The sequence below is a fragment of the Nyctibius grandis genome, chromosome 5 (genome assembly GCF_013368605.1).
Source record: "Nyctibius grandis isolate bNycGra1 chromosome 5, bNycGra1.pri, whole genome shotgun sequence".
NCBI classification, from domain to species: domain Eukaryota; kingdom Metazoa; phylum Chordata; class Aves; order Nyctibiiformes; family Nyctibiidae; genus Nyctibius; species Nyctibius grandis.
In genome coordinates this window covers 89,332,304-89,357,336 of record NC_090662.1, presented here as the reverse complement: position 1 = coordinate 89,357,336, position 25,033 = coordinate 89,332,304, and the positions used below count along the sequence as shown (strand labels likewise).

Below are 25,033 nucleotides of genomic sequence, written 5' to 3'. Positions count from 1 at the left end.
GCGGGACAGAGCCTTAAGGATCTCTGTGTCATCTAAATGGGAAACAGACATTCAAATGTGTGAATGGATGTAAATGTACTCTGGACAATACAGACATTATTTTCTGACTTGAGACCTGGGCTAGACGGGCAGAAGGAACAACTCATGGAACCCAAAGCATGTGGCATGTTTCCATCTGAAATATAGTGACTGCTTTGGGAATATGGGTACTGAACTACACACTGCTTTTTCCTCCTGGTCACTGAGAGAATACTATAAGCTGTCAGTGCATTATGTTGGCTCTGACCTCTGTATTTCATTTAGACTTTCTATAAGTTAAGTTGAATTTCATTCAACAAATCTCCACAGCCTCCTTTACCTTAAAGGAGTACATTAAGTTAAAAAAAAACAAGCTCAACAAAAATATCTTAATCCTCAGACTCTTAAGACAGAAAATAAATATAAAAAAAAAAAAAATAATTTTTTCCTTGACGTGATATTTATTGTTCCCTTTACTCATCACTGAATATGGAAAATTGACTAGACCAGTGGTTAGTAACCTCAGACTACTCATACGATGTGTGAGATCATGATATGCTCTGTGCATCTTAATAAAGCAACTTGTTTTAATAGAGGCTTATAGGAGTCCCTGAGAATGTCTGAGAGTAAGAGGCCTACTGATCAGAAGTCAACACTAGAGAACTGCAGAGCATAACAAATTGTGTATAAGCTCACAAAAAAGGTTGGAATGGCTGTCCCAGACATATTTCCTTTTAACACATTTGCGAGAAATAGCTGTCTTATGCAGCTATCTTGATATTTTCACTGAGCTCATCACAGTAATATCTAAATTAAAGTGTGGTGGGGATTGTTTTTTGTGAATGCTTTTTAAATGTTTCAATTTAAAAACAAAAACAAAACCACCCCCAAATCACTAACTTTTTGCATCAACAATTTTCAGGTTTTTCCTTGAAGAGGACAAAGACATTAAAAAACCCGCAGAATTTGGTGGTGAAAATTTCGAGCCAACACATGGGCGAAGCGTGGCAGAACATCATGCCTATCGTGTTACGGATGTGTTCAGTACCTTCTGGATTTCTGTCTGCAGCCATCTCTAGAATCCTAAGAAATGCTCAAGGGCTACAAAGCTAAACTAAACACCATGATCTTTCAGTTTCCAGCTCTTTTTTCTACTGACATCAGTTTGCGAAAATTGGAGCAGCGGTAGGTTTTACTGGGGAAATTGTCTGAAACCAGGCTGGTAACTAACTCTGCTTCAGAATGATGAAAAACCTAGCCCAGAACTGAAGACCTGATGGCCTGCTACCAAAACATACCATCTCATGCACCTCTTCTTTCCTCCCTGCAGTAATAATTATTTCAAAAGAATCTGAGATTAAGCCTCGTAAAACAGCTCATCACTATGTATAAATGTCAGAGTCCTTTGGAGAGCTTTAATTGGATTCTTTTCTAGGAATTCCAAAGATCTCTCTCTTCCCTACCTTTGTCCCTCTCTAAAATAACTTTTTGTAATTTCTGATGTCATTCCTGATATTCCTATTGAGTTATAAATTTTGAATGTTTTAACTCCACACCAGGGAAATACTGTCCTTCAGAAAAAAGACCCTAAAGGAAGTTACAGGCTTTTTGCATTTATTGTGGCTATTTCAAATACTGAAAAACAGAGAAAAGAAACAAATGGCAACTCATGGATCTAGTAAAAGAAATTTAATATTTAGAGAGGTTACCCAACACTCTTTTGCTCTTTTCAGTTCACGCAGACATATCATTCTTTTGTTTATGGATTTCCATTAAATATATTTTGGCATAATAAAACTGTGTATTTAATATTGTTAATAACACTCACTGCTTTGGCATTGAATTCTATTCTAAAGAGGGGAAATATGCCCTGCTTTCAGAGTGCAAAAGTGAAATAATTTGGATTGAAGTAGATATAAACTTCTATCCCAGATTTGTACTGAATTGAGTTGAACATTTACATGAATGTGGTTGAGATTCTTTCTGTCCTAGGAGATACAAGATTTTTGGATACCAAGTGTCAATGTTCAGTGTTCTAGCAAAGGCTTTTGTGAGGAACTGGAGAAGTACAGAAAGCTCTGCATAGAGAAACCCTAAGAGCAAAAAGAAACTTGTTTGGATTTTTTTTTAAACTCAGTTTTTCCTTTCCTTTTTATTTTCTTTGCTTTTCTTTGCTTTGCTTTGCTTTTCTTTCTTTCAAGCAGAATATGAATAGGACTGAAGCTTCAAATGTATTTTCTGGATTTTTGAAAGCAATCAGTGACTCAGAGGATATGTTTTATTGCTGGCATTTCACAAGCCACTGTGATGACTTTAGGGAACTGATTTACCTTTTCTATGGCCAGTCTCCTCCTTTACTGAAAAGAACAAAGAGGTTGGGGGAGATGATTTTGACGTTTTCACTGGTTATAATGAGACCTTGCTCATTGCTCTACTGCTGCTCTTTCAAGTTGAGGAATGGCTACCGTGACAGATTTCTAGATAGACAACTGATTTTCTTGGACTTCAGATTTCTTTCAGAATTATGCAGTTCCCTCTTGCAGAAGTTATAAGCAGCTCAACCCCAAGAGAATGAAATGAAATCTGTCTGCAAATGTTGATATAGCATGCCAGATCTGTGTACTTGGGCGAGATCATGTCTCCCTACAGTAATGAACCCTCTCCACAACATGAACTTACTGCCATCGGAAAATTTTACTTATTTAGTTCAAGTTTTACAGGTACATGCTTTTGGATGTGACAATCCTGAGATTTCATACTCGCTTGAGAGTTTTGGGGGAAATATTGTAGTGGCACTGATCTGTGAAGGCTTGCACAGAATCTGGGAGATTTTTCCTCCAATATGTCACTGGCACTACTTGATATACGCTTTTGTCATGTTTCAGATGTTAATATTTCAGGGGAAATTATGCTTTTGAATTCCTGAGAAAGATGTCATATTCCTCTATTTGCAGCTAATTCTGTTTAAAATGAATCATGAATAAATAGTATAGCTGGGATAACACCAAGTAAAGTTATTGAGAGATACTTCTTTTTCATAACTTAAAAACTAACCCTGAAATACTGAAAAATCCCGAAACTTTATTAAAAGCTGGATATCAGAAACCTGGCATTAATTACAAATTCCAGCCCTAATGTTTGTTGTACAATAATAATTTCATTTCTTTTCAGTTTGATTTGCAAAAAGAAACAAACGCAAGTCAAAACCTCAAAATATTCAACTTTCTCTGATTATTTATGTTGGTCAGATCACCTGTATACTACTGTTAATGTACAAAATCTTGCAATTGTTCTTCAGGAAAATGGGAATTCCATGTTTATTTAGGTTATGTCCCTTTGGGGTTATTTATTGTTTCTTTTATTTGAATTCTTTCCTGTCAAAGGTTCCTTTTGTGTCTTCTTCGTATTCCTTGTAGCAATGACAACTTTGGCTAGGCTAGAGGAAGCAGGATGGAGTTAAACCAGGTGTACTGACAAAGTAGTTTGACAATAAACCATTAATTTTTACTTTACTGATGTATTCTCAGTAACTAGAAGTTGATGGATTTTGAAATAAGGTTCTGTAAATTCATGATAGTACATAAATAAAATTAAAAAAATGGGTAGGTTTTGTCTGCAAGGTATAATTTGAGGTCTGTCAACACATTGTTTTCATTTTTTTATTATTCTGCATGTTAACATTTCATGGTAGGATGTAGCTGCTCCTAGTGATGCAGAATGTTTCAGTCTGGTTTAGGACTGTGGTACTTGACAAAGGGATCTGTACTATAATTATGAGATGATCTCTTATAAAAAAAAATTTACTTCCAACTCTTCAGAGCAGCTGTGTTCAGTGTTAAGAATTTACATCCAGAGGCATTTGTAAATAGTGCATTCCTGTGAGTGGGACCTCTGAGAAGTGATACAGCCTTTTTGCTCATAAAACATCCCTGGATATCAGAGTATATTGACACCTGCCATTTAAAAACCAACCAACCAAACAACTTATGTTAAAACAATAGCAGTGGGAAAAGACAAATGCTGCTTTGGGGAATCAAGTGGCGGTGAAAGAAACCCGTACAAAAAGGCAGAAGACCAAACTCCCATCGAATTCCCTGATTTGTTAGATGATAGTAGCGTAAACTTACCTCCCAGTTTCCTACCAGTCTACTTCAAACTAAAAATGGAGGAGAGATCCTTCAAGGGGATGAGAGAGGTTGGCTATTGGAGTGTTTTCTCCACATGTTGGCTACCAAGGCTGTGTACCAGGGGCTTGACCCATCCTGTGCATAACCCTGCTGGAGTCGGTGGAGTCCTGTCCTTGGAACTTAGACTGTCTCTTTCTGCTGCGAGCTGCAGTAATAGTTTTCCTCATGTGGAACTGTGTTTACAGAAACCAGACTGAACTGGTCTCACATAAGCCATCATTATCACCTCCTAGTAACCTTGCAAAGCAGAGAACGACAAGATACTGCTCTGTATTTTCATAACCCTGCAGTAAGTAGTGCCTGGCATCTGCAATGGAAACAAAGCACATAACATCAGAGTTTCTAAGATGACATTGGTTTCATTATATGTTTAATTTTCAAAGAACATAAAAGCAGATACATCAAAAGGTCAAGGATCCTCTTTTAATTAAAGCCTCTATCTTTTTTCTTTTCTTCTCAAGATATGTAAATGGATCAAGCCATTACAGAGAAAGATAAAAGGAACCCCAAACACTGTTTGTACCTAGCCTTTATGACTGCAGTTACTTATTTTGCAGGAGACATTATTTTGACTGGAGCAAGTTATAATGCAGCTTGACATAACCAAGGCTGCTTTGCAGTGCTACAGAGGCAGACAGTGACTGGAAGGATGCCTTACCTAGTTTTGGGAGGTTTCATCTCACAGCATAGATTCTGCACCCAGATTTCATGCAGTGCTCTGCCAGAGGTGACATTCTTATACCCACACTGCTGTTTATGCTCATGCTTTGGGTTACCTGGTTGGCCCAGGTTTGGAGGAAAATGAGAGAGTAGATTCCAGATGGTTCCCCTCTTCTGCGATGAAGCTTCCTCTGCTATAGCTTAATACCCACACTATGTATGACTGTTTACCATTGACATAATGTACCTTACATAGGTACATATAATGTACCTTCTCTTCAGAACAACAGTGCATTATCCTTGGAAAATGGGCATAGCTGGCAGCAGGTGAAATGTTGTCTCTGTCCAAATTGCTGGCATAAATACCCAAGACTGCTTAGCCTGGATTTTACCTGAGAAGCTTGGGATCAAGATCCATGTTATTTAGTTGCCAGGACAGATTTTGGGTGGTGGGTTTCACTGAGGTCATTTAATAACCCTGGCACTGTAGCTTTTTTGATCAGCCTTGAAATAGTTAGCAAGGACATTTGGTTCTGTGCTTCACAGTAGATGATGCCTGACCTCTCGATTCCAGGCCTAGCAGCCAAATAAGTGGGAGTAAACTGATCCAAATGCTGAAGTGCTTGTTCAGGCAAAATTCACTTTTGTTTTCCTTAGATAAAGATTAAATAAAAACTGACTGAGGACTTCTGGAACTTGCCCCTTAAAAGCTGGAAGACAACACTTCGGCAACAACTAATGGAAGATAAATGTGTAAGAGTTCGGTACAGAGAGCGCTTTTTTTTTTTTAAATTTTTATTTTTTTCTTATATATTATCTACAAGCACAAGCTTTCATATTTTTAATGTAAAAATGCATACATATCATTATATATATAAAAATCAACTAGCCTTGTAGCAAACTGCCAGATGCAACTATCCCCAGGTTTGGGGACAACTTGTCTGGATCCAGGTGCGAACGCAGTGGCTGATCCTCACTTCCATCCGTGGTTGCACCCAACCCCCAGATATGAAGATTCTCAAAGTTCTAGGGAAGTCTTGGTTCCTGATCCAGGTCTTGTAGCATGGGCATGACTAACTCTTCATCAATTGAAGATAAATATTTAAAAACTTCATAAATGACAATCAACTTGTTGTAGGTAACAAGTATCCATTTCACCTTTCCTTCCCCTTTTTGTTTATTGTCCTTCCCATCCTCTCTCCACAGAAATGATAACGGGGAGAGGAGAGGAATTTAATGTTAGTGTCATATATGTATTTAAATAGCAGCAGTAGAAACAGAATTTAAACTGTTGATGTCTGCTGCGGAGAGGCTACCGAATGCGAGTTCATGTTGCATTTGGCCTTTTCAATGCTTGGGCACTTTTTTGGCTCAATTTGCACTTTGTAGAAATATGACACACTTATAGCACAGCCAATAATATGTTGCAACATTGTGAGCCACAGTAAATCAGATTGCATTTAATACTATGTAATATGTATCAACAGATTATAATATACTATATTATAACTGGCTTGACAGACAGCCTATTACACCGAGGAAAAGAAATTAGTGAGCACTTAAGTAAAGAAATTTGTGTTTGCGTGGCAGGAAAGGTCACGAAGTAGCAGCCTCCTTTTTGACTGAGTGTTTATCGTGTTCGGCAGTTTCCAAATTCAGTCTTTGCAAAGGAATGTTACTATTTTTATTAGAGGTTCTTTATGTAACAAGTCATGTTTGCACAGTGGAACATTTTCTTTCACCAGGATTTTATAACTTCTCCATACAGACATTATAAAAGAAGATATAATTTACTGGGATTCTTTTGGAAAGTATTAGGGCTATAACTTAGCCTCTCCTTCCTTTCAACTCTCCTAACATGAATATGATTAATTTATTTTCTCTTGTAATTCATATATTACCTTTTTGTATTTTAAATGCAGCTTTACTCCGAAACCCAAGAAAGGTTTTCAGAGAGAAGAACGGTTGGAGTTGTCTTAGAGACAACAAATCAATTGCTTAGCATACCTACATAATGACTTTCCTCATCAGCTATGTTGCCAAGGGAATGCAGGTAAGGATCTTGTTTACTTCAGATTCACGAAACAGCACTGCTTTGGAAGATAACAGAATAACTTAGTGAAACGCTCATTCTGCCTCCTAATGTTAGAACATACACGTTTGCAAGTTCAGACCTTCAGCTAATGACTACTGCTGCGTGAACAAGCACTAGCTCTTTCTTTTACACTCACATTGATTCTGCATTACTAATAGGACTAAAAATGGCAAAACCTCTTTTTTTTTTTTTTCCAAAAGTTAGAGATACGACCAATAGTTTGGGCACAAGTATGTCAAGGAGATAGTGACACCACTTGTTGTAACAGCCCCCTTCCCAGAAGCACATGGTGAAGTTTCCATTTCAGTGTGTATAGCTGACGTATGGCAAAATACCTGAATATAAGGGCCAAAATATAGACATTGATTGCAGAAGAGTGAAATGAATTTTCACTATCTAGAATGGAAGAAACACAGAGAATAAACAGCAGCACAAATAAGACAGATATACATCTGAATGTGGTGTTCTTTGATGTTGGTTGGGTAAAAGATACGGGTGAGAGAATGTTCAAAAAAAAATACTTCGGTAAAGTATCTTTAAGCAAATTCTTTTGAAAAATCTTGGGACTTTTGTCTGTCCACAGGGATATGCAGGCTTGATTCTCCAGCCAGTTTCACCTCTTATACGGCTACCTATAACTATATGAAGTGCTATCCCAACCAGATATCTTCACTTTCCTACATCTGTGGCAATTTGCATTTGACAGCCTTTTGGTGCTACTTCCTCACAGAAGCAAGTGACCCTATGAAATACAAAGCAGTGGAGAATAAAGTTTTAAGCAATTGCTGCAAGAGGGCTGTTCCTCAAAGGAGAACACTGCTAATATTCCCATTTGTCATCCTAACCTTTGGCTGTGGTTCTACATGATGCCAGTTTGAGCTGCACACCATGCTGCCTAAAGGGATGCAACACAGCCAGCTGCAGATGAGCACAATCTGAATTAAAATCTTCCAGTCTTGGTTCATGCACCTCTTAGCATACAGTTAACAAGCCAAGTAGACAGGAGGCAAAAACTGACAGCCAGATTAAATGAGACGCTTGAGGGAGAAGAACAAACTGGGCACCTTTTATCCCAGGCAGCAAAATCTGATAAAATGCACTTTCACTTGAACGTGCCAGATAGAGTCACAAAAAACCTGTGTTGGTTTAAACCACAGAGTGCTTCAAGCAACATCTGGAAGTTTAAACAGCTGGAAATTATGGCGTTTTGATATGGTAGAGGCCATTCACATCTGATTGACATTTGGGCTTAGACTTTAAATACTTGCCTTCCCATGGATTCAGTTCTTCTTCGGTATAAGATAGAGTAAGAGGAACTACTTGAACTGAAATAAGACCAAAACAAAAATGAAAACAAAAGCTAAAAACTACCAATAACTGAATCAATAGTAATGTGGTTATTTTTTCAGTTTGATTTCCCAACACATACACTCTCATTTCCCCAAGTACAGTACCGCACTTCGAGGGGGAAATGCTGAAATGCCACTGGACTAGCTGATTATTTCTTGATGAATACTGCAGTTTCAGAGAATCTGGAAAAGCAGCTGAACTTCAGCTCTGTTGAAATGTGTATCTTGCCGGCTAAACACTCCATGAAAAAGACCTTTCCTGTATTTTTTGGATACCTTGCTAAGAACATCAGCACTCATAGATTTGACAAAAATAACAACAAGGAAGGACAGTTTGGAGTAAAAGCACACAATGCACCAATTTAGAGCTGGTGAAAGGTGTCAAATGAACTTTCCGGTACAACACAGCAGCCTCTACATGTATTCAGTCCTTGGGAACACCAGTTGTGATGGTTGGTGATGGGCTGAGGACTGAATCTTACTCTCCAACGGCTACTGAGCAGCTGGCTGGCTGGAAATGATGTTTAGGCACTACTGACTTGCAGGGGATTGGAGCCAGCCTTGTAGAAGCAGAAGATGCTCTGTCAGTGCCAATCCCCACAATCATCTAGTCCTTTGGAGTTTTCTTTTTTTTTTTTCTTTTTTTTTTTTCCCCCTGTTAGCCAGAAGCAGTGTGGCTAAATACATTTCGAAACAGGAAAAAAGTCTGACTTGTGTTACTCAAAAAAGTGGTGTGGTTTGTCTTTTCTATTTTCTTAATTGCAAAGCTTTGACCATTTTTTATTAAATGTTCTCTGCCTGCCTCGTTCCTACTCCAAGCTAATATGCTCTAAAACACTTCTCTGGCTTAGTACAGCTCTTTTTAGCTGCTGATTTTGGTAAGCATCTTATTAATAGCCTGCTTGACGTGGGTGGTGGAGCTTCGTCTACGAGTCTTGCCCTGGACCATCTTTCGACGCCGTACCTCACGACAGAGCTCATAGAAGGCCTCCATAATGTTGCCCTCTCCTGTGCAAGCAGAGCACTCATAAAAAGCACATGCTAGTTCTGTGGCCAGCTTTTCACCTTCCTCTGTGCTGACCTGCCTGGAGTGATCCAAGTCTGCTTTGTTCCCCACCAGGATCAGGGTGACATTTTTGGGTTTTTTAACTTCATCCAACAAGTTCTTAAGTGGCAGCACTTCCTCAAAGCTGCCTCTGTCCGTGATGTCGTAAACCAGCACGAAGCCTTCACCCCATCGCACATGTCCTTCTTTCTGAATAGCATCCTCCTGTTTTGAAAAGACAGACACCAGCCTTAGGAATTTGATTTATGAAAAAGACACCAGGTCTTCAGATTGACGTTGGTCCCGCAAAGTCTGCAAAGCCATGTACATCTGCTTGATTTTGTACTTCACGCATGTCTCCTTTTTTATTGTGTGGCATAGGACATCTACTCTACCAAGGTGCCATGGGCTGCCTGTGGACAGGCTGGTAGCAGGCAACTGGAAGGTCTCTGTTAAATGACACCCAGCACACAAACTACATAGGACTCTGCAGTGTGAGCACCTGCCATGTTTTGAAAGGAAGGGGGACCTGGCTATGACAAAACTGTTCTTCATTTTGGTGGGAATCATTGGCTGAGGCTGTTGAGCCTCATCACTTGACTGTAGAAACAGACTGTGACTTTGTGTATAGTAATAATGTGTTGTTGGGTTGGCCCTGAATCAAGGAATGAGAACAAAATCATTTTAATCCCAGAGTAAACCCTGACTTTATTTGTTCTTCCAGTAATCGAAAACTCTAAGCAGGGTCCCTTGCGGAAAGGTCTGGATCCAGTACGCCGGGTCTGGTGGCAAGCTGATTGTGGTGGAGGAGGTGGGGCAAATCTTTATCCCCAGAAACAGAGCACATCTGCCACCCACCGCACTGCTGCCACCCGAACACTCCTCTTCCCTGCTGTCTATCTGAGCCAAAGTATTGGATAATAGTACATGTACCCACGTACCTGACCAGCTGTATCTAGTATCTCCATGGAAACCACTTCATCATCAATGGTAGCTTGGTGACGATATGTAGACTCTAAAATAAGAACACATTTTGTGAAATATTTTAAAAGAAGGTAATTTTTTTTTGTATTTTCCCTACAGCTATCCCAGCACAAGACCTGAGATGTGACATACAGCTCCACTAGATTTTATTTGTTGGCGCTCTTCCAGCCATTCTGGAGCACACTCAAGTCCTCCTCTCTACAACGGTGACTCTTTTACCTCTCCCCATACAGCACAACTCTTTCTTTCCCGTATCTTATACCTGCAAAGGGCTGTGCCTGTGGACGCTGCACTCTGCGCCCAACAAAAGGACAGAGTTTCCTGCGGCAAAGAGGTCTGCAAGGCTGCAGCCCTTTATCCATGTTTGCTCATAGGGAAGGCTGCCACCTATGAAACACAAATACTGCTACTTTCGAAGTATCCAACTCAAAAGCCTGTCACTGCTTAGCTTGAAGTCTGACAAGATCAAAACTGATATGGCTGCAGATCAGGGAACCTAACCACTAAGCTCAGGCCTTATACTGTGATAAAATTACAGAAGAGTTAGCTATTTTAGGAATGTCTCTGAAATATGCTGAAATCATCACATTCCCCTCTTCTAGCAAGGGCTCAAGCAGTGATTTCCCTGTGTATGATTTATAAGGATAACCACTGGGCATTAAGTATTCACACTATGCTACAGGAGAAAAAAGGAACCTATTTACTGTGTCCCAGATTCTGGAACCAGGCAACTGAACAGAAAGCTTATGACAAAATGGCTTGTTTTATCTTAATGAGCTGATTAAGTTAAATTTGATAGCACTTGACCTAAAACTTGGAAAATTATCTGTGCTAACATTCAAATTTATTGCTGTTGCTAGCTTACAGATGTCCTATATCAAAAGGCAAATGCGTATGCTGTAAAACTGTGGCCAGTGACTGTGAATGCTTTGCATTGTCAGAGTCACAATTCTTTTATTTGGTGCAAATCTCCCCAATAGGAACGTAGGGTATCTTTAAGGAAACATACTTCTTAAATTAGAACTTCTGAAAAGACTCATGTTTTGTGAATGCCTTTTTTCTTTACATACTTAACAATGTCACTTCTTCATAGTCATGAATGTTTCAATGATGTCAGTGCTGCAAACACTCTCTTCCCAAAACAAAAATGTCACTTCCCCCCTGTGCCACCTTAATTGCTTTAAGTACCACAGCTGCTTCTAATAGGGACAAATGGTCAATTTAATTAGGCAGATGGCAAGCAATCTTGCTGCAGGGTTTCAGGCGATGAAGACTAGGTTTTTTAAAGGCTGTAAATACCCCTTCTGTTTAGTGTTGCAAGGCTGTTGAAGGAGTTGGAGTTCCACCTTTGTAAGCCTGAGGCTACACCTACACAGCAGAGTAAGATATAGCTAAGTCTCTCAGTGGTATGTCTTATCTGTCCCTTCTGTACACCCTCCTAGCTGCAGCAATTCCTCCAGGGGAATGCAGAAATGGTAGGAGCTCTAGTTTGGTGTGGAAGCTGCAATGATGCACCTTTAGCAAATTATTTCAGTGGCTAAAGCATTCGGTGCTAGGTTGGGGCTCCCTGTGCAGCATTCCATGTCCAAGTTAATTTAGGAACTTATGCTTTGTTTCTTTGGCGGAGAGTGCTGTGAAGAAGAGATGGCTCTCTGAGTGAGTAATGTGATATTAGCTCCTTACTTGTTTAGGCCTTGCAATGCTTAAATGCCTTCAACCATCTGGCCCTGCTTGACAAGTAGCTGTTGAGAATTGGTCCGCACAACTTGAGAAACTGCTCATCCAACCATGTTTGCAGTATATCTGTGAAATGTCTTTCTTAGGAGGCAGAGTGGTAGGCCATAAGGCTCTTCCCCATAGAATGGGAGAATAAATCTCAAGGAGTAGACCTGTGCTTGCTGTGGAAAAACAGCATGATTCTTAAATAATACTTTAGTTCTCAAAATAGGACTCTGGCGGCACTTCATGTTGCAAGTTTAACTCACTTTGGCTGCTCATGTTGCGATGGAATTTGATCCTGGATGAGTAGCACTGATCTGCATCAGATTAGTGTAAATATATCTTAGTAAATGTGTCTCTGTTCCTGTGCTTTGGAATGTGCAGTAGCTGGGTGAATTTTAATGAGGAGTGTAAAACAGCTGGACGCTTAAAGCAATTTTTGTTGTAATCACAGACATGGCTTCTCCTTCAAGGGAACAGAAACATCTGAAGAATGTGGTTGTCTTGTAAGTTACGAGCCCTGAAGTTGTGATTTCCAATCTGTTCACATTGATTCCATGGTACTTCACAAATCCATTGCCTAGCTTTGGGATTTGTTAATATAATTTTCCCTGTGGCACTTTGTTTTTTGAGACATGCAGCCAGAGAGAAATTAAATGACTTGAGATACCTACTGGATCCCTAACTGAAACCGTCAACAGTGCAGGTGTCTGTGTCCCAGCTAAGCACCCTTGACTCCTATTAGAGTTGATGAAGTAAAATAGGTGCTGGATATAGCTTGTCTGATCTCTCTCCTGGGATAAATCACACCTCAAAAGCACTTACAAGTCTAAAATTGGTCAGATGAATCCAGGCTGTAAATGACTTATGCTTGCATCGTCATGGTCAAGTAGAAAGAGCAAAGTGTAACACTGTACCAGTGGCTGCCAAGATGACTATAGGCAACTTTCTGAGCTTCAGATTGTCATTTGTACCCGGGGATGCCTATATATTATATCTATAGCTATGAGGCTAAAACCTCATAGATAGAAAAGAAACCTCAGAGCTGTGTTTTGCTCTTCATAGACTCTGTGTTAAAACTGCTAACCTCAAAGCAGAGCTAGGGAGCTGCTACTGCTGACTGAGCTGTGGTGTGCCTGACTCTGCTAGCGGTGTGGAAATATTTGGTGATTTACTCTGCTTCAATAAAAGTAAGTAAATCTGACCCATTCTTGTTGGTTTGGGGGTGTGCTATGCTTCTGCTCATATTCCCAATAACAAGATCAAAGGTGCCGCTGACTGTGTGGCTTTGAAAGCTGATGCCAGATTTCAGGGTCCCACTTGGTCATAAAGCTGCAATCCCCAGCACTCTTGGTGTGCAAAGCACTCTTGGTTCTCACAGTCCTATCGTTTGAAAAGTTTAAGTTTATTTCAGAAATGTTTAGAGCTGTCAAAAGGCCTGAAAAATATGTTGGAAAGTGGTAACAGTTGTTTTGGTTTTAAGTCTATAGCATATTGCCACAGTAATTCATTAATAGGAACTGGATAAAATTTTCAAATTACCAGGGCTGCTGAATAATTATGTAAATAATTATTTTTTGGGGAAAAAAAAATTAAGACTCCCCTAGGGCTCTATGTGTTGATAAACATGTTACAAATCTCCATATTCTTCTGAGCAATATGATTTTTAAAAATGCAGGAAAAAAACCTACTAAACTTTCCTATAGAGAAACCTTTGAAGCCCGTGATCCATAGAGTGTCCATGGATAGGATGTTCAGTCACAGCTTGACCACATCACATCCTTGCATTATGCTTATTGTGACATATTTAATAGAGTTTTGGCCTATAAGACTCAGCTGGTCATTTACCAAACTTATTTGTCCAGGACTATCCTGATCTATTGAATATATCTGTTCCAGAAGATTGTATTTTCCAGAGAAAAACTATTATCCAATAAGTAACTGCTAGATCTTGGTTTATATTTGCAGTGATGTAAAAAGCTGTAGTGATGTAAAAAGCTGTTTTCAGTACTTATTTTGAACAGGCAATATATTTCAGGGGTATGTCACAGCTCTGGAAGGAAATATTTGCATCAAAAGGGTTTATTGCTTTTACGAAAACACTTGCAGTAGGAGTAGGTAAATCAGCTGAGATGGAGCAATGACATACACTATTTTACATGTAAATTTGAGGAACAGTCTGGTCTCTTTTGTTTGCTTTTAAGTACAGAGGGGCACAGACTCTGTTTCCATTCAGAATTTTAGTTCATTTTTGTCAAGAAAGGTTAATAAAACAAGGACATATAAAAATGCTTTAAGAAACTCTGGTCTCATGGTGGCTTTCAGCCAGCTGGATCTGAGAACTACAAGAGATCTAGAGAAAGAGCTTTTGTGTAATAACTATAGCTGAGTTTCCAGACCAAAAAGCTACAGCTAATAGGCATGAACTTCTAAATTATGGTTAAAGTCTTGTTCAACGGCAATGCAGCAGTATGTTTAAAAGACTAAAATTTCCCATAATTATTTCTGATTACACAATAAAGGTTCCTGTGGTTTTTTGTTTGTTTGGTTGGGGTTTTTTTGTTGTTTTTGTTTGTTTGTTTGTTTAAATAAACTCCCTGCTCATTTAGACTCTGGCAATCTTTGGCATCAGTCAGGATGGCACCTGTCTCTATCACATTTGGGAACAGTGACTTTGACAGCCCATTGAGAAAACAATTTACCTCCATTACTAACCCTGGCACTGTTTGGTATGTTCTCCAGAGCTTTCCTTCAGCTTGTCTTTGTGAAATCTATCCCCCTCTGCATTTCCTTGCTGCTACAGGAACTTTTCACCTTTTAGAAAGCCCCTGTAAGTTGAATTTACCTTCCTGACTCAGAAAGTCTCTCCTGCCTTCTTCCTTCCCCTGCCCCAGCTCTTCTCAAAACTCAGCTGAATATTATTTTTCTTGTTTGCACCTGGCTGTTACTTGCTCCATCCATTATTTGCATTACAGGAGGGTTTTTATTCTGCAACTATCAGTGGTTTTACAGTAAGTACAGTACTGCCTTTGTGTACTTAGAACATATTTCTAATGCTAATGCAGTGTATCCCCGCATGCCTCTTTATTAGGTGATATTACAGACCCAAAAATTAGCATAGTTGGGTTATTTATCAATAATACTATCAAATGATATGCCATGCATTGATATTGCAATCACTATTGTCATGTGTAAAAGAAGAAAAAGTAGTAAAAAGAAAGTTACTGAAAGGGAACTGTGTGACTCTGACAGCTCTGATAATTGCACTTGGACTCTTCAATGTCAAGTTTCTGCATGGGTAACCCAAAGAGTCTGGAAATACAGAAGGAAAAGTTCCAGGAGGTTGTACAGTACCTGTGATGTGCTTTATGTGTACGACTATGATACTACACGAACATTCATGTCAAGCTACAAATTTAAACCAAAATGTGTATGAAAGAAGGTATTTGTTTGCAGTGGTATTTAATTCAATTGTAGGGACTCTAGCCTGCTTCACATGCAGTCTGCTGCTGTGAATGCTGCTTTTGGAATTTATATGGTGATATGCAAAGGAGTTTCTTTTCTGACTTTATTTTTGGCTCTTTTGCCTGCATTCTACAAGGCTATATTTGCTGTCCTTGGTTCACACAGAGAGGCAAAGACTGTTAGTAGGTGACCTTAGAAGAAGCTTCAGGTGCTGCAGGGACTTGTGGGCGACAGAGGATGCTCCATGGAGCACAGGGACACATGCAACAAAAACAGCTACTGCAGTATGAAATCTGGAGAACAAATTCAGAAGAAATGAGGCTTCATTAGGTCTGCTGCTTAGTGAGCAGTTTGGTTTTTATCACATTTTCCTATTTTTAATAAAGTGGGAAGGAAAATAGATGGCTAGTGCATGCACTAAACTATGAAGTTTTCGTCTTGGTATGAAAGGATCTGTTGCATCCCCCAAATTTGCTTTTTAGGTAGAATACATGGGGGATACAAAACCAGCCTACAGAAAAGCATTTTTTCTTGATGCATTGATATATTCAATAAAAAACATTTTGGCCTCCAAATAGTAATCCTAGAATACCGTTTTCTTGAAGACACCTCTAAAAATAATGGGAAGTATGTGTACTTGTTGGCTTCTGCTGCATATGATTTTTTTCCTTCTTGCGAAGACTGGGTTTCTTCTGAGGAGAAGGGAAGTAGTGTTACATATCCTTTCCTATACGTTCTGTCCTCATCCAGCTTTTACTGAGATAGGCAAGGAAAACATGTACAGATACCTGGGAACTGGATTCATTGAGGCATGCTAAAACTATTCCTAAAACAAAACCAACAAAGCCGGAGCAGTGCTAACTAGTAGAGAGTAAGCTTCAAGGCTTTAACTGTTTGTTTTTTGTTTTTTTTTTTTAATTTTCTGATTTAACTTTCCCACCAACACTAAGCAGAGGCATTACTTCCTGGTGGGAATTATGCCCATGACAAGTTTAAGTCTAAATAAACCATATTTTGCTACACTTTTCTGTTTGATTGTGGCAAGAAGTCTTTGTTAGCAAAGCTGTGAGTTTTACGTTATTTCTGCCAATATAAATGAAAACTAACCAGTGAGACTTTTCTCACACCTAAAACAAGCAAAACAAAAGCCTGCTCTCCTGAAGGAGCAAAAGTAAGCACTGGAAACTTCTGCTCGTCTGGAGAACATTTCAGAATATGATGAGCAAGAAAAGTAGGGGCAAAATATTTTGCATCTGTAGCTACAGCAAGAACAGCCATTGCCATTTCTGATTTTTGCTGTCTGTTGAGCTACTGTAAAAAGGCAATATTTTTATTACTGGCATCAGGAATAGCTTTATCTTGAGACCCATATAAAAGAAAACAAACCACATTTTCAGATAACTGCCTCCCATGTTATTTTAAGTATCTTCCTCTGCTGCTCTCAATTACAATTTCATCATTTCAAGTCTGTTGAGCATTTCAGAAGCCAGTGTTGGGAGTTTAAGGTGCTCTAGGCCATACCAGTCCATTTTCTTACAAACACCTTGGAGAAATCGGGAATACTTTCATGGCTCATTGCCATAATACATTCAGTATAAATTCCTACTGCTGAGGAGTATAGTAAAAATGATATAACACATTAAATGTATATCAAGTTAAATAATGTTTCTACTGTTTTGAAGTGGGGAAAAATAACAGCTCAGGAAGATACCTAGTAAGGCACAATCTTGACTATCGAGGACTGAATCTGTTAAGCACTGAGGCAGAAGGAATGAGTAATTTCGTTAATAAAAATTGAGGATGCTAATAGCTAGAGTCTGGCTTGAAAATACGTCTGTTTTCCAGCAATTTATTAGGCATCTACACATTTGTCATGGTACTCCCTGAAACACAGGTTGGCAGCCATTCCTCCTAGCCCCAAATGGTTGGTTACCATTACATCTCACTTTGGCTGAAAGCCCATACTGGACCACATATGTTATTTCTGGCTTGTGCTTGCGCAAGCAGTAGCTGTCAACATGGATGTTCAGATGAAATATGCAGAAGGTAAAGTTCTGCAAGGTGATGGCAGAACTCCCTCCTCTTCTGCTCGCTATGGAAAATGGTTATTTTTAATCATGAGCATGTGGATGATCTGGTCTATAGCACTGTGCAGACTCAGTATCCTGTTGTGCAGCAGGAGGAAGAGAGGGCTGGGAGGGGAGGCTTCCCCAGGCTGCCTTCCTTCTGGGGCTGCTGGTCTGTCAGCCTTTACACCCTAGGGCTGAAGGGACCATCAGTTAATGATTTATTAACACTTATTTTAGTATGGGTCCATTTGTTAAAAGTTCTGTTTGCTGTCTGGGCAGTTTCTCTCTCAGCTGTGCTGCTGGGAATTGGTAAAGGCAGGCAGTAAACCTTTAGGAGCGTTAAGACAAACTTGCCGAGTAAGCCACAAGCCAAGAAAACTAGAAATCTACAATACCCAAAGATGTGTTTCTTCAACTTGTGATCTGCAGCAGTGAAAGCAATCCTGGGCATGAATGGTGTTCCAGCTGTCCAGGCAATGTGTTAGCTGAATAAACCAGAGAGCAAAGACAGTCCTTGAGAACTGTATTTGGATCTGAGGATCTGAGCTCTTTTTCATGGCTGCATTGGCACAAAGTTAGCCCAGATAGTCCTTGCATCTTCTCTTGCTAGAGTAAATTATTCTTAGTGAGGTCTTGGCTCCTGTAGTTAAGCTGTTTCTGGTTCTCAACCATTTTGATGGAAGCTAGTTTGGATATATTCCCTCTCTGCTCTGTTTTTTATGTTGTTTGTACAGATCTGTATGTATCAGGTGCAGAAAAGAAACTCAGGCTAGCAATATTTGCTAGGGTTGTAACGTTAATTACATTATGTATGCTCTCTGCAAACTTCCCTTGTGGTCCCTGAACGACATCGTTTTTCTAACAGAACCTCCAGCTACAGATGCGGTTATATAGGCAAAACTACCCTTCTAATGCAAAAATAATCTTCCTTGCAACAAGCTTTCCAATGGGAAAAGCCTTCTTGCCAATGTAAACAATATCTTCACAAAAGCACTTCTGCTTTTCTTGCCACAGCAGTGAAACTTGTAAATCCTGAGCGTGTCTATAGGAGACACAAGTCCTCTGCTCTCAGATAATTCAGAGCACTAACAGAGGTATCGCTCTCAAGCACTTGTTTACCCAGTGTACCTTTCCACAGTCCTTTGGCTGTTTCATGTCATGCTGGAGAAGAACAGTGTTCTCATGGGCCTTTCATAACCAAGTTAATGGGACAGCAGTTTGTACCACCTTATCTCCTATCTGTGCTGCTTTACTGATACCTACGTGTTTTACCCATGGTGTCTTACGAGCTGAATGTATGTTGCACTAGGTAGGAGTTTATGAAAACAGCAGCTCAGGTTTTTTCCACTCGCAGTTGAAAAAGAGTGAACAAGAGCCTGAGTGACTTAAAGAAATTGTAACGTAGTTGGAAGAAATAGTCTTTTAAAATGTCATTATTAATCTAGTAGTCCTTGCAAAATTATAGTTTTTCTTGACTCATGTTTCTTTACAGTTACCTCTGTTCCTTCAAAGTAATGAATACTCTTTTCTCTATCCCATTCAAATTAAACTCCTGTGCTTTCTGTTGCTCTTTGCCTTCATAGACGGGGCCAGTCTGTTATGCACACTTCTCCTGATTATCTGCTCAGAGACAATTTTTCTTTCAGAGGATTAGCAAAGTTGTATGAAATATGTGAACACACAGAGAAAGACATCTAGGGATAGTGCGAGAAAGCCAACTGACTTTTGGAAAGGTGAACAAAAACATTAACTCTTTGGTTGCTGTTATTTTTATACGTAGACTTTTGTTTAAAAATCAGCCTTTGGAGAAAGTCATGGTGTTTCTGTGCACCTTTGATATGAGTGTCTTAACTCTATGAGTACCAGTTACTTAAAGGATTTATTTACAACTTTATTTACAACAAGACGAAGGATTTTATAGGTGTGAAGCAGAGGCAGAGAGACTGCAGGTAACAAATCAGTGACAGAATCAAGAAAAGAGCTGAGGAACCTGTCTCCTGCACTTCCTTGGGGCTTTATTTGTTTTATTTTCTTCCCTATACAGCAAAAAATGGCTGTTTTAAGTCCCTATATCTCAAAACACCTGATTCTCCCAACTGTACATAAAAAAGTTAATACACAACAAATCACACAATCCAGTTCATAATCTTCGATTAATCTTGGACATCCCAGCTCTGTTTCTAGTTAGGCAAATTGTCCTGATTATGGTAGAAAAATTAATATGCTCTCAGTGAAATACTGCAAAACTTATTTTAAAAAGCCTCCACTTAGCCATAGCTATGATGAATTTTTGTCTTTCATCATTTGATTCAGGAGATTCTCCCTGCCCGTCACGGCTTACAGAGGCAGGTAATTTGCTGTGGGCCATGAAGTATTCTGCAGGCTATCGGTGCTGTCTGTCTACTGCTGTGATGACTCTTTGGGCTTCCTACTCCTTTTTTTTGCCTGCCCCCCGATGACTTACTCTGATTCAGCATCCCCAATTTTAAAACCAATTAAGTATCACTTGTTTGATGGCAAACCACAGCATCTCTCCATCTTTGAGGTCAGGTGAAGACACCCTAAATACTGGGCACTGACAATAGCTCACAGGGGAAATTGCTGAGATCTAGACTGTTATTCCTATTTACTAGCACTGAGGAGAGCAGCTACTCACAGCAGCCTTGAAAATCATGGTGTGAAGCCCTGTGTCACTGAGGTCCATGGAAGACCTACATTCAGGCCAACAGTTTACCCATCGGGGGTAGGTGGCCAAAGAAGGGTCTTGGCACCTCCACCTTGAAACTCATCCCCATAGAGTATGTCCATCCCTGAGACAATGCTGGCTGGCAGGTGTTACGTGTTTATATACTCCTGTTGTTGCGGCAGCGGCCGAGGTGGTCGAGCCCTGAGAGGACCACCCGCAGTGGTGCTGCTGCGAGGGTGGCTGCTTGCAGGCTGCAAACTCTCCCTGAGCCAAGCCGCCTCGGTGGCAGGTAAATTGTCAGCCTGCTGCCACCTGGCTCCTGGCAAGCACTGCTGAAATGGTACATAGGAATGATTGTTTTCCTGCTTCTTCCATGAACCTCTCAATAGAAAGATTTCTCAACTGAAATATAGCACAAACTTCCAGTTCTGTATTAAATCCACTGTGGATGTCTTGCTTACGTTTGTGAAGCACTTTTAGGCTGTGGCTTAAGTGGTGCCCTAACCTGGCCAAGTGGTTTTAGGCCTTCTAAAACCATAGTGAATTTGCTTATTAATTTGTGAGTTGTGTTTTATTTAAAGACATATAAAAATTAATGAATTTTGGTGAAATCCATGTGGTAACCCAATCCCCTTTCTCAGTATGTATTTAACAAGCTAAAGAAGACCTAGTTGAATTCATGTACCTAATATTTTAGAAAACAACTATGTATTTTTTAAATGTGCAGTTCCAGCCTATTTCTACATAGAGCTCTTCTACTGGACCTGCTAATTCTATTGCACGTGTGGGATAGTTGTGGGATTTATTACACATACAGATTGAAAGAGGAAACTCATTCGCCTTGATAATGCAAGGTAACCACTTAGTCTGAGTGATTAGGCACCTTTTTTTAAAAAAAAAATGAAAAATAAAAACATGCCAAGATGATGTCAGTGACTTGCCAGTTAAGCAGAAATGATGGAGAAGTCAAGGCTGCCGGCTAATACTTGCCTGAAAAAATGACATTTGCTGCAGTGTTATCCCTTGGTATAGGTAACAACTTCGTTGAGAATAGTAAAACAAAAAGCACAATGATATGTACTTTTTCGTGAAGATGCAGTTGTCCTAACAATGCTTGCACAGATCCAGCATCGTGCACAAAAGTGGTAGAGCTGCAAAGCCAGGACTTCAGAAGCAGCCCCATTTGCCAAAGCTTGCAAGATTCGGTGATGCTCCTCCCACCAGAAAATGTTATTTTGTGGTTTGTAATTTGGCTCCTGGAAATATAGCAGGATATCCAGATGCTGCTAAAAATATGGTCCTTCATTTTCTTCTGGCAGGTTAGAGTAGTAAAGAATATTTATAAGGTGCATTTTTTCCTTTCCATTTCAAATGTGCCACCCTTGAATTAAAAGAGGACAAGTTTTTTTACCTTGATGCTTAGTTTAGAATAATGCTGAATTTCCATCAGGCCTTGTACAGCTTGGTGAAAGCTTTCCTAAAAATAGGAATAATCTGGGGATTCTTTGCATCAGAGGGCTAATGGGTGGTTGAAAACTTGACATAAGAAATAAACCATAAACATGATGTTTTTGTCACAGCCCCAGTGATTTTTCACAAAACCTCCTGTTGCTTAGTAACTAGATAATTTGCATCTTTTTTACTCCTTCCCTTTCAAAATTACTTGACAAAGCTACATATTCTCCCTGTAGGGCAAATGGGTCTCACTGACACAACTTAAACTTTTTATATTGGTGGAATATATAGATATCCCTCTTCCCACCCAACTGCCAGTCTATGACTAAGAAGAAATTAATCTATTCAGCTAAAACTTCTCAGTAAATTCAGCTCAGTGATGTTTACAGGCAACTGGCCTCTAAATCACCACAGGATGATCATGATAAAGATAGAAATGGGTTCTTTAAAGCACTGTTTCTCAAAGCTTTTGAAGGTACAGTCCCTTTCTGATTGATCTCTGAAGGCCTGAATAGCAGTTAGAGTTTCAGAAGATTTTTTTTCCTAATAATTCAGACCCTCCTTTGAATGCCATTGTGATCCACAGTTTGAAAAAACAGTACTTTAAAAACCAGTCACTGGTGGTGGGCAGCTTCTACCAGAGATTACTGTGATTAAGAAAGAACTTATTGGTAATAGTTTATTAGTTTTTGCATTTCTCAAACGTTTTCCTCTGAACAACTTAAAGTACTTAGCTTCACAATAACCGTAATACATAATTTAAGCTGTTACCCTCTAAACTGAATTAGAATGTAGAATTCTGTAAATCAGAAGAGATTTAATTTTTCTTTTATTGAGACAGAACTGTTGTCTGCATGAAAGCTTTCCATGTTGAAAACAGAAGATGATTAGGTTGCTGAGGGGCATGGTTAATTTGCAGTTGTATTCATTTGTAAAACAGAAACAAATGTCAACTGTTGTACACCAAAACGCACCTGGGGCCTTCACAATGGGGCAAAAAATAATAAACCTTGCAGCTTGCTAATAACTTAGCTTGTGTGCTTAAACAAGGTGACAATGATACTTTTGCATGCAGTGTCCCTGTAAGAAATTAATGAACTTGGGCTGTACTGATACAAAACGCTTTATATACCTCTACTGTCAAGTTCTTAAAACGATGTATTAGTGATAGAGGTGTGAAGTACTAATAGTAATAATACTAACAGAACATTATACTGAACATCCCACTGTGCTGTACAAGTCAGGTGACATATAATTCACTGATGAATATATTGATATTAGCAGATAGAAGAATGTATTTAAGTTCAGGTTGTTCTGAGAATTATTTTTCCCAAGATAAGATTTCTGATATCTGTCATTTCTTCATCTTACCAAACAAAAATACTCAGTACAATACTGGATACTTCGCTTTGTTGAAAGGGCTGCCTGGGTTTTGCAGTGAAGTGTATTAAACATTCATCTTTGTTTCTGCTGCGCAAGTTTATGGTGTTCTCTATTTCTTTAGTGAAACCTCTTAGAGAAAGAACCTTAACAAAGGTATAAATATTTAACTGTATGATCTGTACTTGAGCCTCCAAAGAAAGGTTGAGAAGGAGATGGCAACAGATTGTTGGAGAAAAGGAAATTTCCTGGCCCCCTACTTCATGTGCAAATCACTTAGTCCTGAAGTATTGAAGGTGCCTTCTAAGATGCGAATGCCTCACCTCAGACTTCTTGGCCTGGATTTTCTCTGGTGCAGAGCATTCAAATATATGCTAACTTAGGAAATACCAAGAAATCACACCTTGGCCCAAATTTTCAAGCGAGGCCTCTAATTCAGAGCAACTATTTGACATCTCTTTCTGAGACATCTGTGCCAGCTTCTCAAGAGTGCCAGACCCAACACAGCTAAGTGGGAGCAGTGGAGGAGACCTGTGGATGCTCTTTTGATGACTGGTGTCCCTATCTGGTCACCCAAAAAGTGAGGTGCAATGTATGTTTGAAAGTGAGGACAAAAAACTTACCTAAGGGTAGGTAGATTGTAAGCACCTACAATTTTTTTTTTCCCTTGAATCTTTGAGATCTGTATCCCAGACATCTTACTCTCTAGCAGCTGATGTTTGGGTTATCCAAAAGCAGAAAACTGATTGCACACTAAATAATTTTCAGAGTGAAATACTAACGCAATTGCTTTCAATGGCAAAATTCCCACTGACTTCTGTGTGGACAGAAATATGCCTCATATTTTAATTCTGCTTTCTCCTGAGTGTGTTACTGATTCTCTATTCTGCCATCTTAGGTAATAGTTTGTTCCAGCTTTAAATGACCATAGAGAAGCTTTTTACAGCAAATTTAAAGGTTGACTGAGGCTTGGAATTTTAACTCTGACTTTCCATTACTTCAGTCGTGCTATTATATACAGCATACCAAGCGTACAGAATAAAATGCAACCTACCTAGCGTTGGGTCATACTCCCAGATGAACCGTTTGGTCAGGAAGCGTACAACGAGAGCTGGAGGAACAAAAAGATTCCAGGTGAGATGCACAAGCCATCAACTCACCTGGTTTTTAAAGCTTTCCCACCAAACTTTTCTGTGTGAATGGGCATGTAGCAGCTCCCCTGAACTGTGAGCAGAATTCAGTGTTGCTTATTGCGGCAGTTGAGACCTTTTCACTGTTTGTGGCCTACTTTACACTTTTGCAGGAGGGAAGCACAATGAAAAAAACATAACCTTTGACAGCATTAATCGTTTACCCATGCAATAATGCAGGACAAAGAATACCAGGAGATTTTCAATGGTAGTTTCTAACTTTTTTCTTTTTTTTTTTTTTTTGGTCACAACAGTTTCTACCATTAAAAAGCTGAAACAACTCCATTTACAGCGCTATAAGCAGATGACCTTTGAAAAAAACACTGTTTTGGATGCTTTAGATTTCCCATAACCAGTGCAAAATCTAATCTGGTTATTAGATTTCCCATAACCAGTGCAAAAAGGGTTGACAGTTTTTGAACCAGGATGCTTTGAGGCTTCAAAACTAGGGATGTTCAAAATAATTCAATTCTTGAAAACTTTCCCTTCAGATTTTAAACCTTGTAAGGTAAACACATAATTGGCTAAATAGCTTCCTTCTGTACTTTGGCATGCCTTCCTTGCAACAATTTATCTTCCATGTTTTGCCTACTTGCCACTTGAAGCAATCAGCTATAATATTTTAAACCAATGGTCAACAAATGCTATTAATGAATTTGCAGAAGTAGAAATAAAGCTTTAGATTTTGGAGCACTGATTAACTAGTTCTCAGCTTCAGTTTATGGGCTAAG

The 25,033-nt window shown here is 39.3% G+C and overlaps 1 protein-coding gene across 1 annotated transcript in view; it reads right to left on the bottom strand.

Annotated features, from left to right (window-relative positions):
- Positions 1–5,758: 5,758 nt before the first annotated feature.
- The window catches only part of RERG (RAS like estrogen regulated growth inhibitor), a 111,325-nt gene continuing 92,050 nt past the window's right edge, over positions 5,759–25,033 (bottom strand). Inside the window, exons 3-5 of the mRNA XM_068400513.1 lie at positions 24,167–24,223; positions 10,296–10,369; positions 5,759–9,579 (exon numbers count right to left, since the gene is read on the bottom strand). Of these exons, the coding sequence (XP_068256614.1) occupies positions 9,172–9,579; positions 10,296–10,369; positions 24,167–24,223 (539 nt within the window). The 3' untranslated portion in view covers positions 5,759–9,171. The remainder of the gene's footprint in view (positions 9,580–10,295; positions 10,370–24,166; positions 24,224–25,033) is intronic.